Source organism: Cnephaeus nilssonii (genome assembly GCF_951640355.1).
Source record: "Cnephaeus nilssonii genome assembly, chromosome: 3".
NCBI lineage: Eukaryota > Metazoa > Chordata > Mammalia > Chiroptera > Vespertilionidae > Cnephaeus > Cnephaeus nilssonii.
The window spans coordinates 11,143,285-11,168,766 of record NC_137074.1 but is presented as its reverse complement, the minus strand read 5'-3'; the positions used below and the strand labels follow the sequence as shown (position 1 = coordinate 11,168,766).

Here is a 25,482-nt window from a genome sequence, read left to right as displayed (position 1 = left end):
ATACATCAGAGGTCAGCAGACTACACCCAAAGAACAAATTTGGCCCACTGCCTGTTTTTGTAAATAAGATTTTATTAAAACACTGCCATACCCATTCATGTATTGCCCATGGCCGTCTTCATGCTACAACAGCACATTTACGTAGTTGGGACAGAGATGGTATGGGCCACAAAGCCAAAAGTATTTATGATCTGGCTCTTTACAGAAGTCTGCCAATCATTTGTATATATTATACATTAGTAACAAACCTATCTATCACCAAAGATACCATAGCTTCCTTTCTTTGCAACAATCACACAATCCAGGATATATAAAATACATTTCATTAGAATGAAATCTTACTTCCAAAGAATTTAAGAAAATATCTGTTCTTCAAATTCAGTATTTATGCCTCGGATTTCCTTCCTAGAACTAAATTCCCACTTAAAAAAAAAATACACACATATTCGAAAAGTGTTCTTTTATTATTTCTAGTAACATATATTGTATAAATACTCTATTTTTTATATGCCCTTTTACAATCACGGTATAACTTAAGAGTTTTATCATTAAAAAGAAATGTATAAAAATAAATATGTTATTATAGGCATTTATTACATACTATAGTCCTTCTTAGAAGGAACACACAAACCAATACTTATAAAGTACATAGAATTTATAGTAACGTATTTTACTATATACACATGGAAAAAGTGATCCTCTTTCATAGTAGAAGAGCTGAACAGACATTCACCAGGATATGACTGCTGGACCAGCTGCTGGGGATGGACCTGCTACCCCTCAGGAGCCTCCCCATCACGAGACAAATGACCTCACTGTCCCCTAACACTGGGGACCCCGTGGTGCTCACCCCTTTCTTGTTCTGGCATGACTTCCTTTTTTTGTGTAATCCCGCTGACTTTCTTGAGACTCAAACTGGTTTTTCACATGCACATTCCTAAGGTAGGCTTACACAGGGAGGAATGGAAGGTGGAGGTACCGAGCTGGGGGTGCCTGCTCTGGATTTACCAGCACCCGATACATCGCTGCTGTTTTCCCCTTGGAGATTCAGTGCGTTTTTTACAAACACAGGACTTGTTTCTTCGTCAAGATAAATGCACAAAGACAGGAGAATGGCGCAAAAAGGTCATGATGGAGTCACTGGACGTGCTCAACGTTTTTCTCCATGGTGGACATTCTTCAATTCTTAACTCTCGGCAGAAAAGATGACATAGACATTGTCTGAAACCACCGCAATCAGAAACAGAGCTGGTCAAAGCTCCTCTCTGGACTCCCTTCTTTCTCCCTCCATTGCCAGTGATGTCAAGTAAGCCACGTCTTACACTAAGAATCTCCTTGTTCTCCTGCTTTGCCTTTCCCAACCCCCAGGACACCAAGTAGTGAATGAGTACCAGGGAACAGGGATTGTAACATCACCAGCAAGGTCTACTGGATCCCTCCAGCCTTCTTGATTTCAGTGCCTCAGCCCTTCCTCACCTCGTCTTCCCCTCCGCACTCAGCCCGCTTAACTGCACTCGGCCGTGGTGCAAAAGTCTATGTAATGTTTAGGCTTCTTTAAAGGATCGCAGCTCTCGTGGGCCAGCACCCCCCCATCGTGGGACAGACACTGCAAGGTTCTCTTTTTGTAGCCCTTCCCACAAGTCTTGGAACAGGGGGACCAGTCCCCCAGCTGCCAGTGGGGGCAGGGCAGGTCCGCGCAGGGTCGGGTGCTGGCTGGCTTCACTTCCTTGGCACACTCGGAAGCAGGCTGCCCATTGAGGTCTCGGCACTCCACCAGTCTCCTCTGCACCCCCTGCCCGCAGGACTTGGAGCATTCGCCCCACTCCCCGATGACCCACTCGGAGAAGGTGGGGATGGCATTGAAAGGCTCCTTCTTCTTCTTCACGAAGTAGGTGTATTTGATTTTCGGCCGGAGGGCATTGCCCACCGTGAGGACCTGGATGGTCAAGGGCTCCTTGAGGGGGCTGAAGCTGCGGATTCTTTCCAGCGCCGCCGAGGAGCCGCTGTACCTCAAGGCGGTGCCCTTGTACGTGATGTCTTGCTCTAAGGTGGACAGGGTGAAGTCGCCGTTCAGGATGTATGTGCCATCGGCGGCTTTGATGGCCAGGAAGCTGCCAGTGTTTCTGGATCCCCTCTGGTTCCGTTGCTTCACTTCAATGTTTGTGGCTCCCGCTGGGATGGTGACGATATCATGATAGCCAGGACTGCGGGCAAGAAGAGCAGATAGAAAGATCGCTCATTCACTGGCTAGTATGTGGCTTAGCTAATCATCTAGAATACAATGTTTACCAGACCTGTAAAAAGGAACATCTAAGTGATAGGATCTTCGGGAGTACGGCATTTTCAGACTTACTTTGAACTGGTAGCCGATCCTGATATTTTCTTGCATGTGGATCCATTTCCTCCACAAATGCCACATTTATCAAATTTCTTTTTGGAGTCGATGATGCGATCACAACCAGCTTTTACACACTGGCCTTGCACGCAGACAGAGGTGGAGTCGGGGCTGCATGGAGTACCATCTACCACCTGAGAAAGGAAGAACAGGTATCTGGTGTCACACACTAACTAGAGGAGACTTGGAGCGATAACTACAGAAGTTTCCCTCATTAACATCACATCTCTGATTTCCTGACCATCGCAATAAAACAGTACTCTATACATGCCATATACCACCTTCTCTGTCTTTTTTTCCCCATAGTACATATTGACATCTGAAAAAATTACACATTTTTTAAGTATTTGTTTATTGACCTATCTTACTTCTACCTAAGATCAATGAAAGCAGAAATTTTTGTCAGTTTTTTATGGCTGTATCCTCAGAATAATGCCTGAATAAGTAGGTGCTGAATGAATCACTTACTAAATATTGAATTTGCAAGTGAAGAATACTTTTATGGCCTTCAGTGATAATGACACATGAGATTTCAACCAAATTCAATACCATGTTCTACCTCAGCCAGTTTAGCCCCTTAGTCAAACAGTAAAATGATGCTTTTGCTGGTTCCATATGTATTCTTAAACACAAAAGGCATCAAAGCTCAGACTTCCATTTTAATAAGTCTGTTTGCACATGCTCCTGCTAGTCACCCAGTAACAACAAGTACTTGGACCGTGCCTGGGCTATTTTCCAAAACTACTGGTTGGCTGCCATGCTAATACATAATTTATCTAGCCTAGTAAAGGGCTCTTGTTTATAAGAATAATAAGAAGAAATTGCAAGAATCCTAAGTGTCGAATTCAGCTTCATTCATAACTCTACACAACACCAAACAAATCTGGCTGAGGTATCCCGAAGAAAATGAAGTCTAATTTGAAACTGAACATAGTAATATACAAATTAAAGAACGTGCCTATAGGTTGCATGAAAAGGTAGCAAGCCAAGGTCTTAGGCAAAAAGTAGGTGGAAAAGCTTCTACCTTGGGCTGCAGAACGAAGAAGTAGCCAATGCCTTTGGCTTGACAGATGAGCTTGCACCTGTCCTTTGGGGAGACCCCAGCGTACTTGGGTGTCCACTCCACTGCGGGCCCACTCCCGAAGGACGCTTTGGAGAACTCGTTGTGTGCCTCACACTGCTCCTCTCTAAAGGTTTTACCTGGAAAGAGCATGACAGAACGGCGTTATCAGTTTCCATCCCTTAACTGCCTCGTGGCGGGCACAGCTTTCTTGCCCGTTTTCACTCACCATTGTTGTCTGGACAGTCCTCGATGTTACACGATCTGTAGCGCACACGCTTGCCTTCACAGTACTTCCCTCCGTTCTTGGGGACTGGGTTGTCACATTCCCTCATTGTGTACTGAACGCCTCCACCACAGGTTCTTGAGCAGTCTCCCCAGGGTCCCCATGGCCCCCAGCTTCCATGAACAGGCGTCTACATGGGGACACAAGTCATCAGATTAGAATTCTCTACAGAGACCTTCTTAGGGGATAAAAGAGAAAAATACGAGACAAGGAATCAATTGCAAAAAGAATCTATCTTCCCGGCCCGAGAACAGAGTTGGGGTGTTTAACGTGCCATCAGACATTTTGGCCTCCCTGTGTTCGATTCTGAATTTTAAAGGAGTGTGCGCCTGAGCAGGAAACTCACATCAAAATGCTTCTTGTCGGTCTTGTTCACACACTTGCCGTTGACACACCATTTCCCTTCGCCACAGCTGGTGCCGTCCGCCCAAGGGAAGTGTTTGGTTTGGCACACCAGCAACCCACCGGAGGTGCCCGTGCACCAGAGGGTGGTGCACGTGCTGGCTGCGTCGGGGCAGTGTTTGGAGTCTTCCCCAAATGTAAATTGGCACTGCCGGTTGGCATCATACAAGGTCCCAGGAAGGTCAGAGGGGAGCTGCATGGGGCTCTGGGGCTTGTCCATCAAACATTCCCCTGCAAAAACAAAATAAACAAAAAACCCAACTATTAACCATTGTTAATAACTAATAAATGAAAGCATGTAGCGGGTAGATCGATTCCAGCAAATATTTATCATAAAGAGATAATATATAGCAAAGCTATTTGAAAGCTGTCAAACTTTTGGAGAAGATGCCAGAGAAATGTAAACGAAGATACACTTAAATGAAGATATTATCCTCAATGGGGTATTTCTGCATTAACAATGACAGGAAATGACTGTTCTGCTAAAAATTCAAATTCATGTACGTTGGGAATGACTTGGCCACAAGCGCTATCTTTTATTGGAGTTAAGATCTAAAAATGCATGCGCTTGGCAGTGAAAGTAATCTGGAAGGAAAATATCAAGAACAAAAAAAAAAAAAGAAAAAACGAGCCTGTTTAAGTAGAACTTTTCAGATAGAGGAGGCTGGATGCCATGTAGAAAGAGTAGTTGGAGCGTCTTACCATGACCGTTATCCAGAAATGAGGTAATCATGTAGGCGCTGCAGGGAGACCAGGGCTGGCTGCGGTCCAAGTTGGAAAGCATTGACGCCATCATGTGGGAATCCCGGTTGACATTAAGGCTGGCACATTGCTTCGCGTCATCGTGTGGCATGTTAAACACGTGGCCTAAGAAGCAATCCGAAACCCACATTAAAACATAGGTACATGTGCAGCATTTTATCCCAAATAGGGATATTTCCAGAGAAAAAAAAAACAAAAACACCTATTTTGGAGACAATGTCTACACAATGTCTGCATTGTACAGAGTGTAAACAAACGTGTACGATCTCCAAATGTCCATAGCTCCAACGATCTTATTGGTATTCTAATAAAGATGATCATCGTTAGAACAATTAAAAAATATTTTCTGCAATTTCTAAGAAGCCCTGGCACCTAACATAGCAATATAACCTACAGACTCTCTCTCTCAAATTAATATATTGTTTTTCAGTTTGAATTCACAAGTTGAGCTTCGCTCTTTACTCCAAAACAGACTCACCTAATTCATGGGCTGTGGTGAAGGCAGCTTGTAAGCCATCATCTTCTATGACGGAGCAGCTTCTGCTGGGATCACAGACAGTTCCAACATCAGCCATCCCGAGGGTGTCACACGTCTGCGTGCCACACAGGTCCTACAAGGACAAAGGTATATCCTCATTAATAGGGACATCCCAGGAACTTGGGGATCTTTCGGGGCAAGGTGCACCTTCACATATATGTCTGGGAGCATCCACACTCATTGTTACTGAGCTGTCCTTTTAGGAGCGCTCTGTGACTTTCATCAATATTTCTTCCTAATGCTACTCAAACAGGCCTGTGCAACCTGAGATATGAAAACTGTAGAAGAAACGAGGAGATGGACGGGCCACGCTAGCCAATTAAAAAGATGCAAGTGCCAAACACTGGTGACATGCCTTAGCGACATGGGTCACACAGTGGACTCCCCAGGGGACCCTATCATACTGAGCCCTGTCGTCCTCTCACCTGCCTGGTGAACAGAATCGCCGTGTCATAGTGTTCGGCATCTCGGTCACTGGGCGGGTTGTGCTGTTTCTGCCAGCTGCAGAAGTTGCGCAGCGTCAGGGCCGCGTTGGAAGTCACTTCCGGCCCCTTCTGTTCCTCATAGATGACCAGGATCTTCACCACCACCAGGCTAACGGAATTGCGGATGCTGGGGTGCTTGTACAACCGGGCTGCCACGGAGAACAAGGTGAGGAGGTAGTTCTTCAGGCCGCTGCCGTGGAACTCTGCCATGGACTGGTCAGCCACCAGCATGGTTTCCACATAGCGGGGGCTGGACACAAATCGCTTCTTTCTTACGCTCCCACTTCCTGGAAAGGAATAAGAAAGACAGTTTGCTCGGGGGCAGTCTAGCCGAGAAATAATTCCCTCCCTCCCCGGAGTACTAGTATACAAGGAAAGCCTAACCCGTCAAAGCAAATAAAACAAAAACACACCCGAGGCAACCGTAACAAGAATATTTGCATCGCCGTTCACCGGAAATGTTATTTTTCAAGTTTTCTCCTTTAAATAAAAGGGCCATGTGCTCCTCTGAGGGGTCAGGCTTTGTTTTTTAAAAACGTGTTTGTTCATTTTTTTTTTTTTAATTTTTTTTTGGTGAGCAGGATTTCTTTTGTCCGCCTGGAAATCCTACCACCAGAACAAGGAAGGCGGTAGGGACATCTTCCCCCCCCAGCTGTAGTAAAAACTTGGAGCAAGGGCAGCAGGCAGAGGCCCTGAGTCACTCTTTCGCAGGCCAGGGCTCAAATCCTGAATGAGATCATCGGGCTCCACGTGGAAGGGCCATGGCAGGGCTGGGGCCTGGGCCAAGGGGGCCGGCCTCCAGGAACCTCTCAGCCCGCGCTGCTCTGCAATCTCATTCCAGGGGTCCCTGGGGTGCGCGGCTCCTGCCAAATCCAGGCAAAAAGACCACCCACTCTGCCCAGCAGCCTATGGCCCCACTCCAGCCGCCCCAGGGGAATAAGGCCCCGCCTCGGATTTAGTACAGGGCCCTTCAACTCCTGAAACTCAGCCCCCGGGGACCTGGGCTGTGTAACCACATGAACTGCTCTGCTCCAAGGAGCAGATGTGCTGGGGAGAGTGGAGAACTCTAAAACGAGACATGTGAGGAATGAAAAGAACCGGACAGTAAGCACTCCACACAACAGAGTCAGGGGAAGGAGAAGCAAGGCTTAGGGGTGACTAACGTTCAACGGAGAGCAGAATTATGGCCGCGAGAGGGAGCGCAAACTGGGAGGCCGGGTGGGAGGCGCGGAGAGGCGGGGCCAGCGGGGCAGAGACCTCCCAAGCGGGTTCTGCAGAAAGCCCCGGCCGCCGCTAGCCGTCGGGGTCAGCCCCTTCAATGGGGAAGGGGACAGAGGGCGGCCGGACAGAGGTCGTAGCGCAGCCGTGCAGTCTCGAGGGCTGCCCGTTTGGAGGTCACCAGCGGTCCCGTGCCCTGCATCCCCGCCCTCCTCTGCGCACAGGCGGTGCGCGCACAGGCAGCGGTTACAAAACTAGTGCAAAGTTGCAACGCGACCCAAGAACACATGCACGGCCGTAAAGCGAGACGAACTGGATGGGAAGAAGTTGCCCACGCTCACACTCGACTAAGGTGGACCGAGTTGCGTTACCAACTCCCCCTTCCTAAGTCTACATGCTTCGCCTTAGTCAGCAGAAAATCAGTGGGTTGTCTGTCCTGTCTCAATCATTCATTATTCAGGCAAACGGAACTAAGTGTTCTGGCAGGACCTCAAGCCTCCCCGCTCCCCGCCAGGTCTCCGTCCTGTCTACAAACTGTGGAGTCTACTCTGAAGTCGAGTCTCGTAGAGAGAGTGGGGAGAGGGGGATGAATGGAGACACAAGGGAGAGGCATTCTTCTGGGACGGATACCTGTTGGCTGCCCCGAGCTCTGCGGCGCGGGGTCCCTCGGCCGCAGCGGAGCCCCGGAGTCCTCGCCCTCTGGCCCCGCGCCCCTCGCGAGCTGAGTCTCATCGTCTATAACCCCGCACTTGGCACCGCCGCCGCCCCGCCGCCTCCGCCGCAGGAGATGGAACTGGGGCCGCGTCGGCGGCTCCTCCCCGGCGGCGGCTGGGGAGAGGCGCACGGTGGCGGCGGCGGGCGCGGGCTGGATGAAGTACTCCTCGCCCTGCAGATAGAAGGCGCCGCGCACGCCCTCGCAGAGGCTGAGCGCCGCGGCTGAGCCGGGATCGCCGTTCACGGTGCCGGAGTAGAAGCAGTGCGCCAGGTCGCCGACCGGGTCGGGACTTGGAGCGTCGGACCCCCGCCTGCGTCCCACGGTCTGGAGCGTGAAGCCGGGCGCCAGGAAGCCGCGGTCCGGTTGCAGTTCCAGGCTCAGCTGCCGGCCGAAGGCGTCCAGGCGGAGGTGAGTGTCCCCGTGTCCCGGGTCGCGCTCCACTGTCGGCAGCACCAGCTCCTCGTCCTCCAAGGCGGGGCGCCCGTGCGCGCTCGGCACGACCAGCAGCGCCGCGGCCGCCGCGAGCAGCAGCCGCACGGACGCGGGCTGCGGACCCCGAGACCACCTGGCCGGCTCCGCCTTCCCCATGTCGCCGCCTGCGGTGCGCCTTCGGGACCCCGCGGGGACCGCCAGCTGCACCCGAGCCCCCGGAGGCACGGCGCGCCGCAGCGCTCCAAACGAGGAGGCTATTGTTTGGGTCGTGAGTGCAGAGCCTCGCTGGCCTCGCTCCGGAATGGATCAAGTTAAGTTACTGTTATTCTTTGCAAGTTCACGGAGAATCAGCCACTCTCGGGGCTCCCGGAGTCACTGGGGAGTGGGCGCTGCAGTTCAGCCTGCGAACGCGAAGTTTTCCTTCTAGGCGCAGCGTTAGGGGCACCGCGCGGCTGGCGCGGGCGGGGTGGCTGCTGCGAGGACCGGGAGCGCCCCGGGACGCCTCTGGGGCGGGGGGCACCGGACCGCGCGGAGATCGGTGCCTGGAGCCCCGCTTCGGCTTCCGCCTGGACCCGGGTGCCGCTCGCTCGGCGCCGGGCACTGTCCTCTCGGCCGGACCGCGCGACCTGGCTTTGCCACAGCCCCTGGCTCGGAGCGGCTTTCCTGCGAGTGCAAGAACCGGGCACCCGGGACCGCTCTTTTATAGCTTGCAGGAGGCTTCGCCACCCCCTCCCCCCTCCCTCCTCCCTCCTCCCTCTTGGCCGCCTCTCCACCCGAAGACACCGCCCCCTGAAGTCGGTGCTAGACCGCGCTCGGCGCGGCGGGCCGGGCGGGGGAGGGGACGACCTCCGCGCTGGCTCCGCGCCACGGGCTCGTCCATCCGGGGGCGGAAGACGCCGGAGGGGCCCTGGGACCCGTCCCTTCGTACGTCTGGGGCTGCTGCGGGGAGAGGGACTCCCTTCCACCGCGCCTGGCCCCGGCCGGCTTCCCGGACCACCCGCCCTTCCCGCCGCCCCGCCGGTGCGGAGCGCAGTCCGCTCGTGAGGCTGCCGTTCCCAGAAGGGACGATCGGGCTGGAGAGCTGAATCCCTTCTCCAAGATCCCCCTGCCCGGGAGCTGGCCCTGCGAGGCCTCCCTCTCTTACCGGAGACCCCGACCCCCCAGCCTTTTCTAGAAAGGTACCCCACCGCTCCTCGCCATCTCCCTAAGCCTGCCAAGGGCCGGTTGGCTCTCTCTTCGCCCCCGTTTCTTTCCTCGGGGAAAGCATGGCTGGCCCAGCGCCTCCCCTAGAAAGCGTGCTGGGGGAGGGGGCCGGGAGACACTGCCCAGGCTCTGGATGTTAACCTGCGTGTGCATTGACCTTCACCCCTACTCCTTCCAACACCGTCTCCCCCTTCGGCCGCCTGGGAGCCCCCGGGGTGGGGACCCAGGGCCACACTTCCGGAAGAGGTTATCGGGACTCGGTTCAGCTCCCTAGAGCCCCGGGAGGGAGCTGCTCTTTCTCTCCCCCGTCCGAGCGATGATGGGCTGCTGCCCAGCCGGCCCGCTTGCTTCGCCCGCGGCGGCGGCGGCCAGGCGTAGGCCGGGCGGGCGGAAACCTCCAGGGACCCCGCTTTTCCACGCGGGGACCTGCGGGATCGCTGGGGCTACAAAGTGTGCGGTGGGGACCTCAGGAAACCGGCTTCCTTCCGGGCTCCTCCCTCTTCCCATCGGGAGCGGGAAAGGCTGCATCCTTTCCCCCGTTAGGTCTCCCGAGAAGAAGCGGAGCGGTTCTTCCATCCAAAAGGAGGGAGGGGCTCGGTGACACAGAGGAAGGAAATGTTTCATCATGCTTCCCCTGGCGGAGAGCCGCGGGGACAATGGTGAGAATGGCCGCCGCCGAGACCCAGGCGGACCCCAGTCCCTCCAATGCGCGCGCCCCGTTTGCTGGGCTTGCAGGGTCTCCCTGCCCCACCGCCCCCTCCGCCCCCCACCTCTCCGTTTCCACCAGGTTTCCTCTCGGACCCTGGGCCCTGGCCTCACTCCTCCGCAGATGTTGCCAACCTTCATCCCGTCCCAGCTCGAGGCATCCCCTTCACTCCTCCAATGCGTCCCTCTTCCAATGTTTGCTTTTCAGAATACCTTCCAACGTCGCCTGTGTCCTCGGAGGGTTCTAGGTTGCCTCCTCGGACAATGAGATCCACACGGTGGCTCTCCGCTCTTCAGCAGAGTTCGCATGAGAATGAGTGGCACCCAGAAGCAAACACGCCTCACTCTGGGAGAAGGGTAACAGCATTCCCCGGTCCCCACGCATTTAGGAATGAAGGCATGGGTTCTTCCATGTAGCTTTCTTTTTTTCTGAAGTCGCTGTCATAATGACCTGCACAATGATCAACACGGGAATGGCATGTGTTTTAACATCTCAGTCACCACCCTTTCTTTTCTTGGCTCTTCCTTTTTCACACCATCGAACATTTGGCCACTGTTTCCACCTACCTCCTTCCACCCAGTCTCTCCTTCACCGCCCTCTCTCACCCCCTTCCATGTCTCCTTCAAATCTGATAGCGACAGACACACACCCATGAGCAGCCATTCCTTTCCACATTGTCTAAGCCTGACTGTTTCCGTCCATGTTTGTCCTTTCCCACACATTCCCACTTGTCAGTGTAGTTCCCAGTTTTACATGCCACCCCCTCTGCTCTGTTAAAGGTTTTTAACATCCCATTTTTTAAAAAAATGATTTCATTTCATATGTTCTTTCTAGCTAGAAGAAATGTTAGATACTCGGGAGAACGTTTCAGGAAAAGTCACTTTACCCTTACAAGATACTGACCGGGATGGTGAAAGCAAGATGGCAAAGCCATCAATAAATGTTCCAACCTCTTGCTTTAGAGTTAGGGCTCTGAAAACTATGTAAGGCGACCAGCAGTTGGGACCTCAGAGTGGCTTTAGCAGTGGAGATTTCCAATGCTTGAGGTGGTCCAGGGGCTGAGAGACTTAACAGAGGACTAAGGGTAAAATGTGAGTTCCCTGAATTGGGGCATGATGGGGAATTCGGAAGACCAGCAACCCGTGAAATGCATTCCAAACTGTCACCTCCCTCACGTAAGCCTTAGCTTTTAAAATATACGAATGCAAGCGTGGCCTTTAGTTCATGTCCACCCTCAGTGCATTCTTCCTAGAAGTTTGTTTCATTCAAGGCATAGATTTCTAATCCTGCATGGTTTGTTTCAAATCTATTATAATTTTTGCATATTTCATGTTATATATTCAGAGAGAGCTGAGAAACAAAACAAAACAGAGAGTTAAAGGCAAACGGATGGCCAGGAACATGGCTTTTTTATTCCCTAGGTTTCTCTCCAGATGTCTGTTCTTTTGCATAATGACTCCAATCTGTCCTGCACCTGTAGTTCTGGGAAACGGTTCTTTTTTAATCGCTTCAACAGAGGCATGGATGTAGGAATTGCCAATTACTAAGCTTGAAAAACCCCATCCATATGCAGAAGAACATTTAATCTACTTGCTTTTTAAAAAAAGACCAGCACTCTTTGGGCGTCCGTGGTATTACGTAAATATATATATACATATAACACATGTATATTTTTAACAAAATTGTGATGTGAAAACAATATTTTTCTGTGGAAACAAGACCAACAGAAGTAAAATGTGCTCACGACACTAGTAAAAATGACAGGTAATATTGAGTCTTTGTAAGTTTCGCACTCTCCCCCTTATAAAATGTTTGCTCCTTGATTTGAACGAGCACCAAAAGGATCATACATAGTCCTAAGACCTACCATATTTCTAGCTTTCTTTTTATAGAGTACACTAGAGGCCCGATGCATGAAATTCGTGCAAGGGGCTTGGCCCTTGCAGCCCTGGCTTTGTCTGGAAGGTCATCTGGAAGGACTTCTGGAAGGACATCCGGAAGGACATCCGGAAGGTCGTTCAGCTGTCCAGTCTAATTAGCATATTACGCTTTTATTATTATAGATATGCACTTATACAAACATAAACTTAGATATGTTTTACTTTACAGACCTTAACTAATTTTTATTATTTGTAGAAAGGAGCTAACCAAAGTTATAATATTTGATAAAAATATTCTTACAATGAACAGTTTGAACTTTTACAAGCATTCTTGTCCTCTATTGACAGAGAAATGGGAATGTTTTGAGCATTTTCAAGTAAAAGAAACAAGTATTAATGCTCACCTACATCTTCTGTGTTTGCATGTGTTTCATATAGTAAGACACAATACTCTACTCATAATTCCTAAGAAGTCTATATCAAATTAAGTATTCAACAAGTAACCACAAAATGAGGTACATGCACTATTAGCATTGTTTTAGTGAAAATATTGTCTACAGAAATGATTAATGTACATATTTCTTTTAAACATGTGATGCTATGAATTCATATTTTCATACCAGAGGATTTACCAATTAGAAATGGGAAAGCTGTTTAGTGATCCTTCTGGGAACAGATGGTCTAAAGTAAGATTGAACAAAATGGACATTTCATTTGATCATAAATGAAAAAATAGATGTCAAACATTTATGCATGTCGTATACTCAGAAATATAACAATGTTGAAAATAGAAAAATGCGTGTAAATTGTATTTGGACTACAAATGGCTATGACCCGCAAATCATGCATTTGCTGTAACTGAGAAAAGTGTAATTTGTGCAACCACTTTCCTTGTTTCAGGATATTGAATTATGCCTCAGGGGGTTTGCCTTAAAGGTAAACAAAGTTGGGGGCTTAGAAATGACTGTGACTCATAATGTTTAATCAAATGCTTTTTTGGCATTTTAACTATATAATTGTGTGGTAGGTTATGAATGTTGTCAGACTCATTACTGCTGTTGTTTCCGATGATTAAATTTCATTTAAATTCTAAATAGGAACTTTCTGGCAATAACAATTCCACCTTAAAAGATTCACAGCTTTTAGTACCTCATTCATCCCACGAGGTGGCGATGGTCTACAGCAAATGATGTACAACTCAGTTTTTCTTAATATCGCAAGTCATGAAGTTACAAGTTCGGTCACACCTTTTCTCATTTAATACAGTTTTATCAAATTGTCTTTCACCTTTGCCATCATAGAAAATACCTTTTAAACATGATAACTTTAAGTGCATTTACATTCTTAAAATAATAAAATGCCTTCGCTAGCTACTTTTTAATCATGTAGTTCTGTTAGCTGAAACCAAAAAAAAAAAAAAAAAATCAAACTTAAAAAGGGAAAAATAACTCTGATAATACTGTGGATCACTTGCATGTGCCACATTTGAGAGCTTTATGCAATTCAAGTAAAAAGATCATAGACATTGCAATCCATGAAATAAAATTAAAACCATTTATTAAACAGATATTTAAGTGCCTACTGTATGCTGAGTATACATTAATGCTTGATTATCAATGCTAAAAGTTTTATACTTGCTAAAGTTGACTCGTTTTCTTGGTTTAGAGATTTCCCATAGCAAGAAACAAAAAAGAACTTAAAGTGGGGAAAAAAAGTGAGAAAACGGTCTACCACCAGGTGGTGACAAAAGATAAAATTTAAAATTGCTCCTAAGGGCAAGTAATTCATACACATGTTTGACTGCTCTAAATGCAAGTGACTTCCAAATGTCCAGTGAATAGAAAATCACATTCTGGTGAAGTTTTATTCCTTAAAATGCATCAGTATTAACACAGTATCCCTAGCTTAATAAATTCTGGAATTGGAAGTATGGAAGCAGATAATTTTAGTCAGCAGGGGGCGCATGAGACTGAAGAATAAGAAAATTTAAATGAAGATTTCCCCTCCACCCAGCTTGCAATTTGTCAATTATCTGATTGAGATGGAAGTTGTCCTCCCCTCCCCCCAATACAGCTGTTTGAGCAGAGGCTGGAAGTCAGTTGTCTAGGTTTTTTGGAAGTGATTATTGCCAATGATAAAGAGCAAGTATCTGATGATTTCCAAACTCCCTTCCTACAAGGATATGACTTGACAAGGCTCCTTTGTAACTTATTGATAACGAATGACTGAATTATGAAGTTTTGCAGTTCATTGGCAATCCACTAGGGAAATTAGAATGAGTAGCTCGGAATCAATGGCATTTGAATATCTCAAAGTGCTAGGCTGTGCTTCCTACCAGCAGCCTCAGCTATCTCAATTACCACTCTTTCTCTTTTTCTTGTTCTCCCAATTTCCCACATCTACTGGTAACTAATATTTGGACCTTGGGAGACAGAATAGAGGCTCTTTATAAATGCTTCTTCAGAGGGTCCTGAGAGAATCAAGCCCCAGTTGTCCCTAGCAGTGACCAGCTTGATAATACACCGTTGCCTTGTCTTACCCCCTTCTCTGTCTCAGTCTTGCCAGGCCCCCTCTCCTGTTTCCTAAACTTGTTTCCATGCTTTTGCCCTTCTTCCCTCCTCCCCCGCCCCCCCCCCCCCCCCCCAACACACACACACAAGGCTGCCTCCTCACCAGTCCGATTCTCAGGTTCTGCTTTCTGGGCTCAAGTGAGTCTAAAGCAATGAGTATCAGAGATCCTGTAGTGGGACCGCTGGCAGATCAGACAGTGATGAGGGTCCCTTTAAGAGTGGTAAATGAGTGGCAAAGTCTGAGGCAGGCAGTGGCCTGACATTTGCGAAGATTGTCACTGTGGGTGAGTTGACAGTGTGGGACGAGGTGTATACCATAGCAGTGGCACTTAAACAGAACAAGAAGAAGAGTGTGCCGTTAAATAGCTTTTGATAGCTGCTTCGAAGCATAGGTTGCAATATATAGCCTGCGGGATGGGCCGTCCACCTGTTTTTGTAAATAAAGCATGAGTGGAATAAAGCCACGTCATTTGTTGATGTATTGTTTCTAACTGCTGTTGTGCTACAAGGCAGAGCTGAGCGATTACAAAAGATGCATGGGTCACACGTCCAAAACGTGCACCACCTGGCCCTTTATGAAAGTAATTGTTGACTCACGTTGCAGAAGCCTTGAAAAATTTTAAAAAGAAACGTTACATTTTTTAAAAACTCTTTAATGTCAAGGTCTACCATGAAAGTCACCTTTATTCCCTAAGGCCCGAGAGTAGACTGTGCTAAAATCTGAAAATGCATAATCTTACAGTCTATGAGAAAATAGATACCAAACATTTACTTTAAGCATGTCGTATAGGAGTGTGGGAGCCTGAGACAGGAGATGCAGGCACTGGGTGGGTGAGCCTGAGAACTTGACCCTCCCCCACGGTCTGCTGGACCCTCAGGTTGTCAGAGGCAGGCGTCAGCCCCTTGCTGCAGCACAGCAGCCTCTGTGGCCAAGAGACTATATAGTTCTTAACCAAGGTAAGTGCTTCTCCTCAACGTCTGCCCATCCCTTTCATTCCTAGCCTCTTAGGCAAAGTTCAAGACTTCCTGGAGAAATTTTTTAGAGAAACACTGGCCATACAAATGATGGTTCTCAAGTATTTTCTAAAATTTAAGCAGGAAGCAATATTAGCTAGTGCATTGCATTAATTAGAGTGATACGATCAAATGACATGTGCGTAAGACAGACTTATGACAGTATAAAAGTTTATTACAGTGTTGTGAAATTTTTTCCATAATTAACAAAAACTCCATCGGAAAAATGCAGAAGTGCATGCTGTTTAGGTTAATGATATGACGTGGAGTATGTGCAGTTAGCTAGCAGGGAATTCTGGTGGTCTGGTCGTGATAGGCAAATTAGAATAGTTCCAAGTGCCCTACCGTATGAGACCTGCTGGTGGTTGCTCACTCAGCATTATTATCAGTTGGGTGTCTCGCTGAGATTTCCAGGCGAGGAGAAAGGATTCCAGGAATCTTTCTGTTTGTCCACCTGATGACCAAGGGAGATTGGGCTGGGAAAATACTGTGGGTACATTGTGTAGGGGCGTAACTCATACTCTGTGTTCCCAATTCTCTGTGTTCCGGGCAGTGGGTCCCAGCTGTCCCCTGCCAGGCTGTGCCTTCCCTTTCATGCCACCAGTAAATTAGGAACTCTTGTCCACTCAAGGGAACTAGGCAGGAGAAGGGAGCCAGTACTTAATGATATGTCTGAATTAATATTTTTCTAGGGTTTTACCATGGCAATACCTGGTATTTAGGGGAGGGCAGTTGGGGGCGATCAGGTCGGCAGGGAAGGGCAGTTAGGGGTGACGAGGCTGGCAGGGCAGGGGAGTTGGGAGGGACCAGGCCTGCAAGGGAGGTTAGGTGTGACTGGGCCTGCAGGGGAGAACAGTTAAGGTCAACCATGCCGGCAGGAGAGGGCAGTTAGGGGTGACCAGGATGGCAGGGGAGGGCAGTTAGGGGCAATCAGACTGGCAGGAGAGGGCAGTTAGGGGTGACCAGGCTGGCAAGGGGGGGAAGTTAGGGGTGACCGGGCCAGCAGGGGAGGACAGTTAGGGGCAATTGGGCCGGCAGGGGAGCAGTTAGGCGTCGATCAGCCTGGCAGAGGAGTGGTTAGGGGGTGATCAGGCTGGCAGGCAGAAGCAGTTAGGGGCAAGCAGGCAATCAGGCAGGCGAGCGGTTGGGAGCCAGCAGTCCTGGATTGTGAGAGGGATCCCAGATTGGAGAGAGTGCAGTCTGAATTGAGGGACACCCCCCGCCCCCGCACAAATTTCATGCACCAGGCCTCTAGTATATATATGTGTGTGTGTGTGTGTGTGTGTGTGTGTGTGTGTGTGTGTGTGTGTATTACGTACAGGGTGTCCAAAAATGTATACACACTTATTATACATTATGAATTCCAATAGGTTAAATCTGAAAAGAAAGAAACAGCATCAATTGAGCTATCAGCTGCTAAAGTGTGTATATATTTTTGGGGCACCCTGTATATATGTGCTAATTATTTCTCACATGTAGATTTTATTGCTGTTAAAATCTCTGTTTCACAGATAAGGTAACTGAGGCACAGAGAAATTAAGAAATTTGGCCAAGCCCACATAACTGATAATTCATGGAATCAGGAAATCTGTTCTTTTAACCTTTCTTTTAACCATCTGTGTAATCAAAGCACAATATGTATACACATATTTAAAACTTTTCAGGGTGGTAGGAGTACAGAAAAAGCAGGACTGGGTTTAGAGTCAGAGAAGTTATCTCAGACATGCAGCCACCTACTCAGTGCTCTCAGTCACAGACTCTTTGGAACTTAGTTTCTCAGTCTGTAAAATGAGTGAGTTGGGCAGCTTCAGCACTTTGAATGACCATCCATGTCCAGGTTGCTGTGTCTTTGTTTTAATGGTCTAGCTCTGTTGCATAATCAGTTAGTTTTTTTATATGCTGCATCCTGGGCGAGTTCATTATTCCTTAATGAAACTTTTACTCATCTAGAACATTGTTCATGTCTAAAAATCAGACACGCTATGTTCTATTTCTAGAAACCCACTGTGGCTAATGGTATTATTGTCACCAATGTCAGGATACAATGAAGTAAATATCAAATGGGACTCTTCTGCCTTATATAACTCAGCCTCTTACACAACTGGAAAAGATGCTGGTGGAAGGGGGTTTAGTTTCCAAAAGGATTCAGTACCACATTTTGAGATGCTATAAAAGGTCTTATATATGTGCATGTGTTATATAAATGTATAAGCATATATATCAGAACAAAGAAATGGGTTCCAAGTTTTTATATTGTATCACTGAGGCAAGAAACATAAAATGATGATGTGGGTGTTATGACTTTTTAACTCTTTTTAAATTTCATTTTTCAATGATAGTTGACATTGAATATTATTTTATGTTAGTTTCAAGTGTACAGCCTAGTGGTTAATTATATAATTTATGAAGTGATCCTTCCCAATAATTCAAGTACTCATATGGCACCCTACAGAGTTATTACAATATTATTGACTTATCTATTATTTAATTAAATATACTGGACTCTGAGCAGATAAATGTAATGTTTTCTAAAAGTCATCAACATCCCCCTTCTTATCGTTAACATGTATCGAGTACTTATGGACAGACACTGACCTATGTATTTCACATATATTACAGAGCTTTGCCAAAGAGCCATTCCTAAATGTATCAGACAAAGTTTCAACTAAGAAGGGATACACATATGGTAAACTTTAAGAATCAATAAACCTTTCTATCTGGAAGAATGTGCCATTTGCTCAAATTCGCCTGTGCAGCTGACATTCACCCAAACTCAAGGCAACTGCACGAGCTATATATACTTCTCATTAGAAATTAGAGCTCAAATACAAGGAAGCAGGTGAGAGTGGAAGGAACATTACACCAGATCTACAGAAGCACATATGTGCAGCAACTGAAGCAGGAGAGCACATGCATCGTAATGATGAGAAATACTAGAGTGAGGGAGAAGCTCAAGGAAAGCATCTTTTTCTATTTTTGCAAAATTGGTAATTAAAACAAAAATAAAGTAGTGGCACTACATGGAATAAGCCAAAAGTATAAAGCAAAATAATATATTTTTTAAGAGAAAAGCTTTTTAACACATTAGTCTTCTAAGCCAGATGCCACTTCTGACTAAAGGGTGTCAGGATAGAAAATTGAGACCCAGGTACCAAAAAGAAAAGCAATTCTTACCTGAGGTTGAAGAATAAATTTGATGATTTCAGGGACAATGGAAAATTATACTTTGAAAATCAAATAGAAGAAAAAAAGTAGTTTTTTTGCCCATCAACTTATATGTCAAATCACAGATAAACATCCCTTAAGATGATAGCCATTCCCCCCTAACATTTACTATACTATATTTTCTTTCCCTCTTAACATTTTACACTTGAGTGTATATTAGTTAAAACAAGTGTAACAATCTTGTTATTTTACAGGAATATTATTTACTACTAGAGGCCCGGTGCACAAAATTTATGCACTGTGGGTGTGGGGGAGGGCCCTCAGCCCGGCCTGTGCCCTCTCATAGTCCAGGACCCCTCGCTCCTTACCACCCGCCTGCTTGCTGCTCCCTACTACTCAGCTTGTTGCTCCCTACTACTCAGCTTGCTGCTCCACAACAGAGCGAAGGCTCCCGCCACCACTGTTGTCCTCCCTCGCCGTGAGCCCAGCTTCTGGCTGAGTGGCGCTTCCCCTGTGGGAGAGCACTGACCACCAGGGGGCAGCTCCTATGTTGAGCATCTGCCCCCTGGTGGTCAGTTAATAGAGACCAGTCATTCCACCATTGGGTCGATTTGCATATTAGGGTTTTATTATATAGGATAGATGGCTTTTGAAAACTTCAAGTCCTTCACTGCAGGCATAATCGGGTGTCTTCTACAAATGTATTTAAATAGTAGCTTTTGAATGTCCTAAGAGGTACCACAGGGATATGGAGAAGGTTGAGGGGATAGGATAAAACTGATGAACAAAACAATACCAGAGGCATGGATACTTGGAACAGACTGACAACTCTCAGAGTGGAGTGGGGACAGCATGAAAGAAAGTGAAGAGAATAGCCAAAAAACATATATGCATAACATATAGACATAGAAAACAGTGTGGTGAAAGCCAGGGATGGGGAGGAAGGGCAGGGGCTGTGTAGAGGTGAGCAAAGAGGCATCTGTAATAGTGTCAACAATAAAAACTAAAAAAAAAAAAAAAAAAGATGGAGCCATTAACCTTGTTCTCGGGCATGGGGGGGGGGAAGGGGGGTCAATGGTGAAGGTTTCACAAAGAGGAGGTGGTAACCCCAAACCATCTGATTTCAGTTTTACTGCCTGAGTTCCTACTTCCTGGGTGGTCTAAATACTCAACATACAATTATTCAGTGTAAACTAATCCCTGGCTAGTAGTAGCCTTGGGACCTGGCAGAGCCATACAAAAAGCTCTCTTGTCATAAAAGCACCAGAGCTCAGGGTCAAATAATATCTACAGCAATATGAGCTCGCAGTAAAAACAAAATCAAAGCAAAGCAAAACAAAAGCAAGTGATGTTATGTGAGAGCCAGCAGAAAGAAACAAACCCAAAATCAAACCTGCAATTAATTAGATATTTGAATGATCAACGCAGAATATAAAATCATGGTTTGAAAATAAATTTCCAAAGTGAGAGTCTATAAAAAAGGCCAAACATAAATTCTGAATAAAATGGGTTTATTAGTAGATTAGACAAAGATGAAGAGCAAATTTGTGAACTAGAGAGAGATCGTGGAGAAATTTCCAAGAATATGACAGAGTCCATAGACTGGAAAATAGAAAAGACAGTTTAAGAAAAAAAAATACACAGATTATCAGTTTAAAATAATTATAGAATGGAAACACATACATAATCTATATATAAGACATATAAAGTAAAAAGCATTATATAAATATATATATACTAGAAGCCCAATGCACGAAGATCTGTGATAGAATGGGCTTTCCTTTCCCTGGCTGCTGGCACCGCCTTTCCACTCAGGCCCTGGAGCCACCTCTTTCTGCTCTGGCCCCACCTTACCACGCTGCCCAGAGGCCCTGAGAGACCGGGGGTAGGGCAGAATGCATGCATTGTCGCCATGGCGACGACGCAAGCATCCCGCCCCCTCACTTGGCACCTGTGTATGCAAATTAACTGTCATCTTTGTTGGGTTAATTTGCATATCACTCCTAATTGGCTGGTGGCGTGGCGGAGGTATGGTCAATTTACATGTTTGTCTATTATTAGGTAAGATACTGTATATATGTGTGTGTGTATATATATATCCTACCTAATAATAGACAAATATGCAAAATTGACCGCACCTTCTCTATGCTCAAGCCACGCCCACCAGCCAAGCCATGCCCACCAACCAATCAGGACGAGTATGCAAATTACCCCAACCAAGATGGCGGTTAATTTGCATATCAAGACAGCGTAGAAAGAAGCGAAGAGCTGCAGAAGGGAGCAAAGCTTTGGAGAAGCAAGCAAGCCAGGGGGAGGAGAAGGGAGGAGCGGAGGCAGGGTCGGGGGAGAAGGAAGGAGAGCAGGTGGGCTGGTGGAGAAGGAAGAAAAGCAGGCAGGCTGGCGGAGAAGGGAGAAAAGCAGGCGGGCTGGCGGAGAAGGGAGAAAAGCAGGCGGGCTGGCGGAGAAGGTGGGGCGGGGGAGAGTGCAGCAGGAAACCCTATTGCAGGATTCTCCCTGCAACGAGAACGCTATTGTGTGTATATATATATATATATATATATATATACACATACATATATATATTAAAGATTAGAAAAAGATATACAATAAAAACTCTAACAAAATATATGTGCTATAAATAACTTATCCCAATCTGTCACAAACATTTTGAAGTTCTAAATGGTGTCTTTAGAAAAGCTCAAGTTTCCTAAACAAAGGTATGGAATAGAATGGCTTAGGAGAGGACAACTATAAAGGCTGCTCAAGGAGGCTTTCTGCAGACCTGCCTGGTAAGAATAGGCCAGGCAGATTGAAATATATGAGGAAAAACATCTCATGTAAAGTCATGAAAATGTTCATGAAATCTGCATATTACATTTTTTCTCAGATAAAGGCAGCTTGTAAAAAAACAGGAAGAAAGCAAGTCCTGCAGAAAGGAAGATACTGCAGAGAGAGAAAGAAGGGGACAACTCCAGGGGTGTTACAAATAGGGAGAGTTGATTGAGAAAGATGGGTGGGAAAGAGAGGTCAAAGACCAGACCTAACATTTGGTTATACCTTGGAATAGTTAGAGTCTTTCCAGATGAAAGGAACACACATGTGACTCAAAATGGCTTAAACAAGAAGGGATTTTACCAGCCTATACAGATAGAAGTTCAGATATAAGGCAGAAGTTGAGTCTGACACCACCAGGGCTTTAGCTCTTGTTTCCTGATTTCTTAGCTTTGTCCTCCTCAATAGAGACAGAGATAGAGATAGAGACAGAACTAGAGATAGAAACAAAGACAGAGATAGAGATCAGTAAAGGTAGAGATGGTAGGAAGGTGTATATGTAAGGGTATAAGCATATGTCTATTATTCCAGGCTTTTCTGTTCCCCTTGCTCCAAGTTTCTGGGTTTGCTTACTTGGCTTCTTCCCTTCCCAGCTCTTTGAGACAGTTCTGATGCCTAGTTCCGTAGACTGTGATAGAAGTGAAGACAGGTAGATGGGCAAAGGGCACAGAAGCTAGGACTGGAAGTGGAGCTTTTCTGGGAATTTTATAAAATCATAGAAAAAGAGAATCCAAAAGGCATGAGCGATGATTAGATAAAAGGGGTACTTTGCAAAGAGCTTTTGAGTCAGATGTGTTCCTTTAATATTACAGCCTTTTAAATAAAATGCTTGAGTTGTTTCAGGAAAAAAAAAAACACAGAAGTTTTTATTTTTAATGACATACAAGTTATCAACTTTTCCTTTTAGGATTAAAGTTTTCTGAATCTCGCTGAAGAAATTTTACATAATCCAAGGTCATTGGGTTTTCTTCAATATTTTTCCTAGATTTTTTCTAATTTTGCCTTTTACATTTAGAGCCATAATTCATTTCAAATTAATGTTTGGATATATCAAGAGAAGGAGGGGCCGGATTTTATAGTTTTCCCCATGATGATGACTTGGGTCATTAGTTATGGAGGGGCTTGGCATGGTGGCTCATTGCTGATGGATGTTACCAGCCGGAGCACCTGGGGTTGGAGCGTCTATTTCCAAGATGGCTTCTTCATCACAGGTCTGGTGCTCAGGCTCTTTGACCTCTCTCTCTGTCACTCTATCTTTATCTCTGCCTTGTATCTCATCCCCAATGAGGGTTTCTCAGTGTGCCTCAGGATTCTCATTGAATGGTTGGATTTCGTACACAGCACCTTGTTTTTTAAGAGAACAGGTGGAAGTGGATAACCCACTTATGGTGCAGAACTGGTAGAATGTCCCTTCCTGCACACTCTACTGGAGAAAGCAGCCACAGGAAAGCTCAGATTCGAGGGGAGGGATACTGACCACATCTCCATGGAAGGAGTATCCACAAATTTGTGGCCATCTTTAATCTACCACAGCATCATGTTGAAAAGAGCGCCCTTTCCCTACTGAATTACATTAGCATAGTTATCATAACTTGAGCATTTAAAATATATTTTTAAATTAATTTCAGAAAGAAAATGAGAGGAAGAGAGAGATGGGAACATCAATGATGATAGGGAATCATTGATCAGCTGCCTCCTGCACGCCCCACTGGTGATCGAGCCCACAACCCAGGCATGTGTCCTGACCTGGAATCAGACCGTGTCCTCCTGGTTCCTAGGTCCATGCTCAACCAGTGAGTCACGCCTGCTGGGCTTAAATGAGCATTTATATGTGAATCTATTTCTTCCCTCTTCTATTCTTACACAGTTAAACATATATTTACCATGTGACCCAGCAATACTATTTCTCAGTGCTTTCACAAGATAACTAAATGTCTATATTAACACAAAAACGTTTTCATGAATGCTTATAGCAACTTTATCCATAATTGTTCACACTTAGGAACAAAAAAGATGTCCTTTAACTGGTAAATTGTTATGTATTTAGCAATATAAGGGACAGCACTATTGATTTATACCTGGATACATGTTAAATACATTTTGCTAAGTAGAAGAAGCCACACTCAAAAGACTACTTGATTTACTTGTATGCTATTATGCAAAAAGAAAAATGGTAGGGATGGAAAATGGATCTACAGTTCATAAGGGGGGGTTGAGATGTTGACAACAAAGGGACAGCATGAGAGAATTTGGGGGTAGATGGCACTGTTTTGTATCACAACTATAATGGTGGTTACATGACTCTATGCATTTTTCAAACCCATAGAACTGTATACCACAAAACTAACCAAATACAAAAAAAGCAATATGCAAATAATGCATTGTAGTCAGTAAATGTGTTTCTTATAAAAGTATGGGTTAATATTTCTGATACTACTTTATGTTATGTGTTATAATTGAAAAAAAAGTACAGATATTGTAGAAAATGAAATCCAAGTTTTTTTTTCTCATTGTCTGAGAAAAACTTTACAAATGAGTAAAGGGGGATAGGTAAGTGGACCCTGTGGTGTTATATTGGAGTTGGAGATATTTGTATGAACTTATAATATATGTATTCACACACATACACACACACACAAACTTGGCTCTCATTTTATGCCATATGTTTATTTATGTTTTTTGATATATACACACAGATAAATGGATACAGAAATAAATAAAATGTGTATGTACGCATGGGTCAGTATATATACACATATTTTTGCGCTCTATATGCTGAGAGGATTTAAAAGCAATGACACTCTGAGCCCCTATACTGTCTTTAACTTGGGGAATCGCCCCCGCATTTATTTCTGCTGGACTTCATGATATATTTTCTGGTTTCCCTGATGAGCAGTACTCTGCTTTAAGAACCAAAATCCGGAAAGAATGAACCATTTTCTTGGTTTGGCATGGATGAAATTGGCACTATTTGGTCTTTTAGGCCCTGGGCAAACTTAGTTACACTCTTCCCTCGCATATTCTAGGCTGCAGGCCCCCCTGGAAGTATTGCTCTCTCTCCCGCTAGTAATGATGTAATAGACAAACATTAGGACACTAGTGATCCTGGGACATTACACTTGAAAAGGGTCTGATCCTGCCTATGTTGTCATCATAAAAGCAATGACACTCCAGTAGCAATAAGCACATTTGGAGCCCAGATATTTTTCTAAATACTATTCTGCAATAAAAGGAACCAGGGCTTCTTGGTGAAGCGGTTTATTCAGAAGGGAAAATATTAGATACTAGAGGCCCGTTGCACAAGATTCATGCAAGAATAGGCCTTCCTTCCCCTGGCTTCGCTCCCGGCCACCTGGGAGCCTGCAAGTCCTAGCTTCTGGCCGGAGCGCCGCTCCTGTAGCTCCTTCCACCTCCCACCCTCCCCCTCATAGCAGGCGTCCCGCCCTGCCCTGCCTCACCGCACCTGCATATGCAAATTAACCTGCCAGCTTTGTTGGGTTAATTTGCATACTCACTCATGATTGGCTGATGGACATTGCAGAGGTACAGTCAATTTGCATATTTCTCTTTTATTAGTGTAGATGATTAGAATATCTTGTGGTACCAGAAAACAAGGTAGTTCTCAAATAAAACAAAACAAAACAAACAAACAGAAACCAATCCTAACATAGATTAAATATATAATTTTGTGCAAACAAAAAATAGATTGAAGAATATATGCAGTATCATGCTATTTATTTATTTATTTATTTATTTTGGGGGGTAATTATACAATTTTTATTTGTCATGTGACAGAGGCAACCCTGTTTTTCATTAAAG

At 45.8% G+C, this 25,482-nt stretch overlaps 1 protein-coding gene across 1 annotated transcript; it reads right to left on the bottom strand.

Moving 5' to 3' along the window:
- Positions 1-445: 445 nt before the first annotated feature.
- On the bottom strand, positions 446-8,456 carry ADAMTS1 (ADAM metallopeptidase with thrombospondin type 1 motif 1). The gene is made up of 9 exons (XM_079765846.1): positions 7,777-8,456; positions 5,869-6,215; positions 5,384-5,516; positions 4,846-5,010; positions 4,088-4,374; positions 3,685-3,871; positions 3,420-3,595; positions 2,354-2,529; positions 446-2,204 (listed from the first exon to the last, which is right to left on the bottom strand). The coding sequence occupies exons 1-9, from the start codon at positions 8,447-8,449 to the stop codon at positions 1,505-1,507; spliced, it is 2,844 nt and encodes a 947-aa protein (XP_079621972.1). The 5' UTR covers positions 8,450-8,456; the 3' UTR covers positions 446-1,504.
- Positions 8,457-25,482: the final 17,026 nt, after the last annotated feature.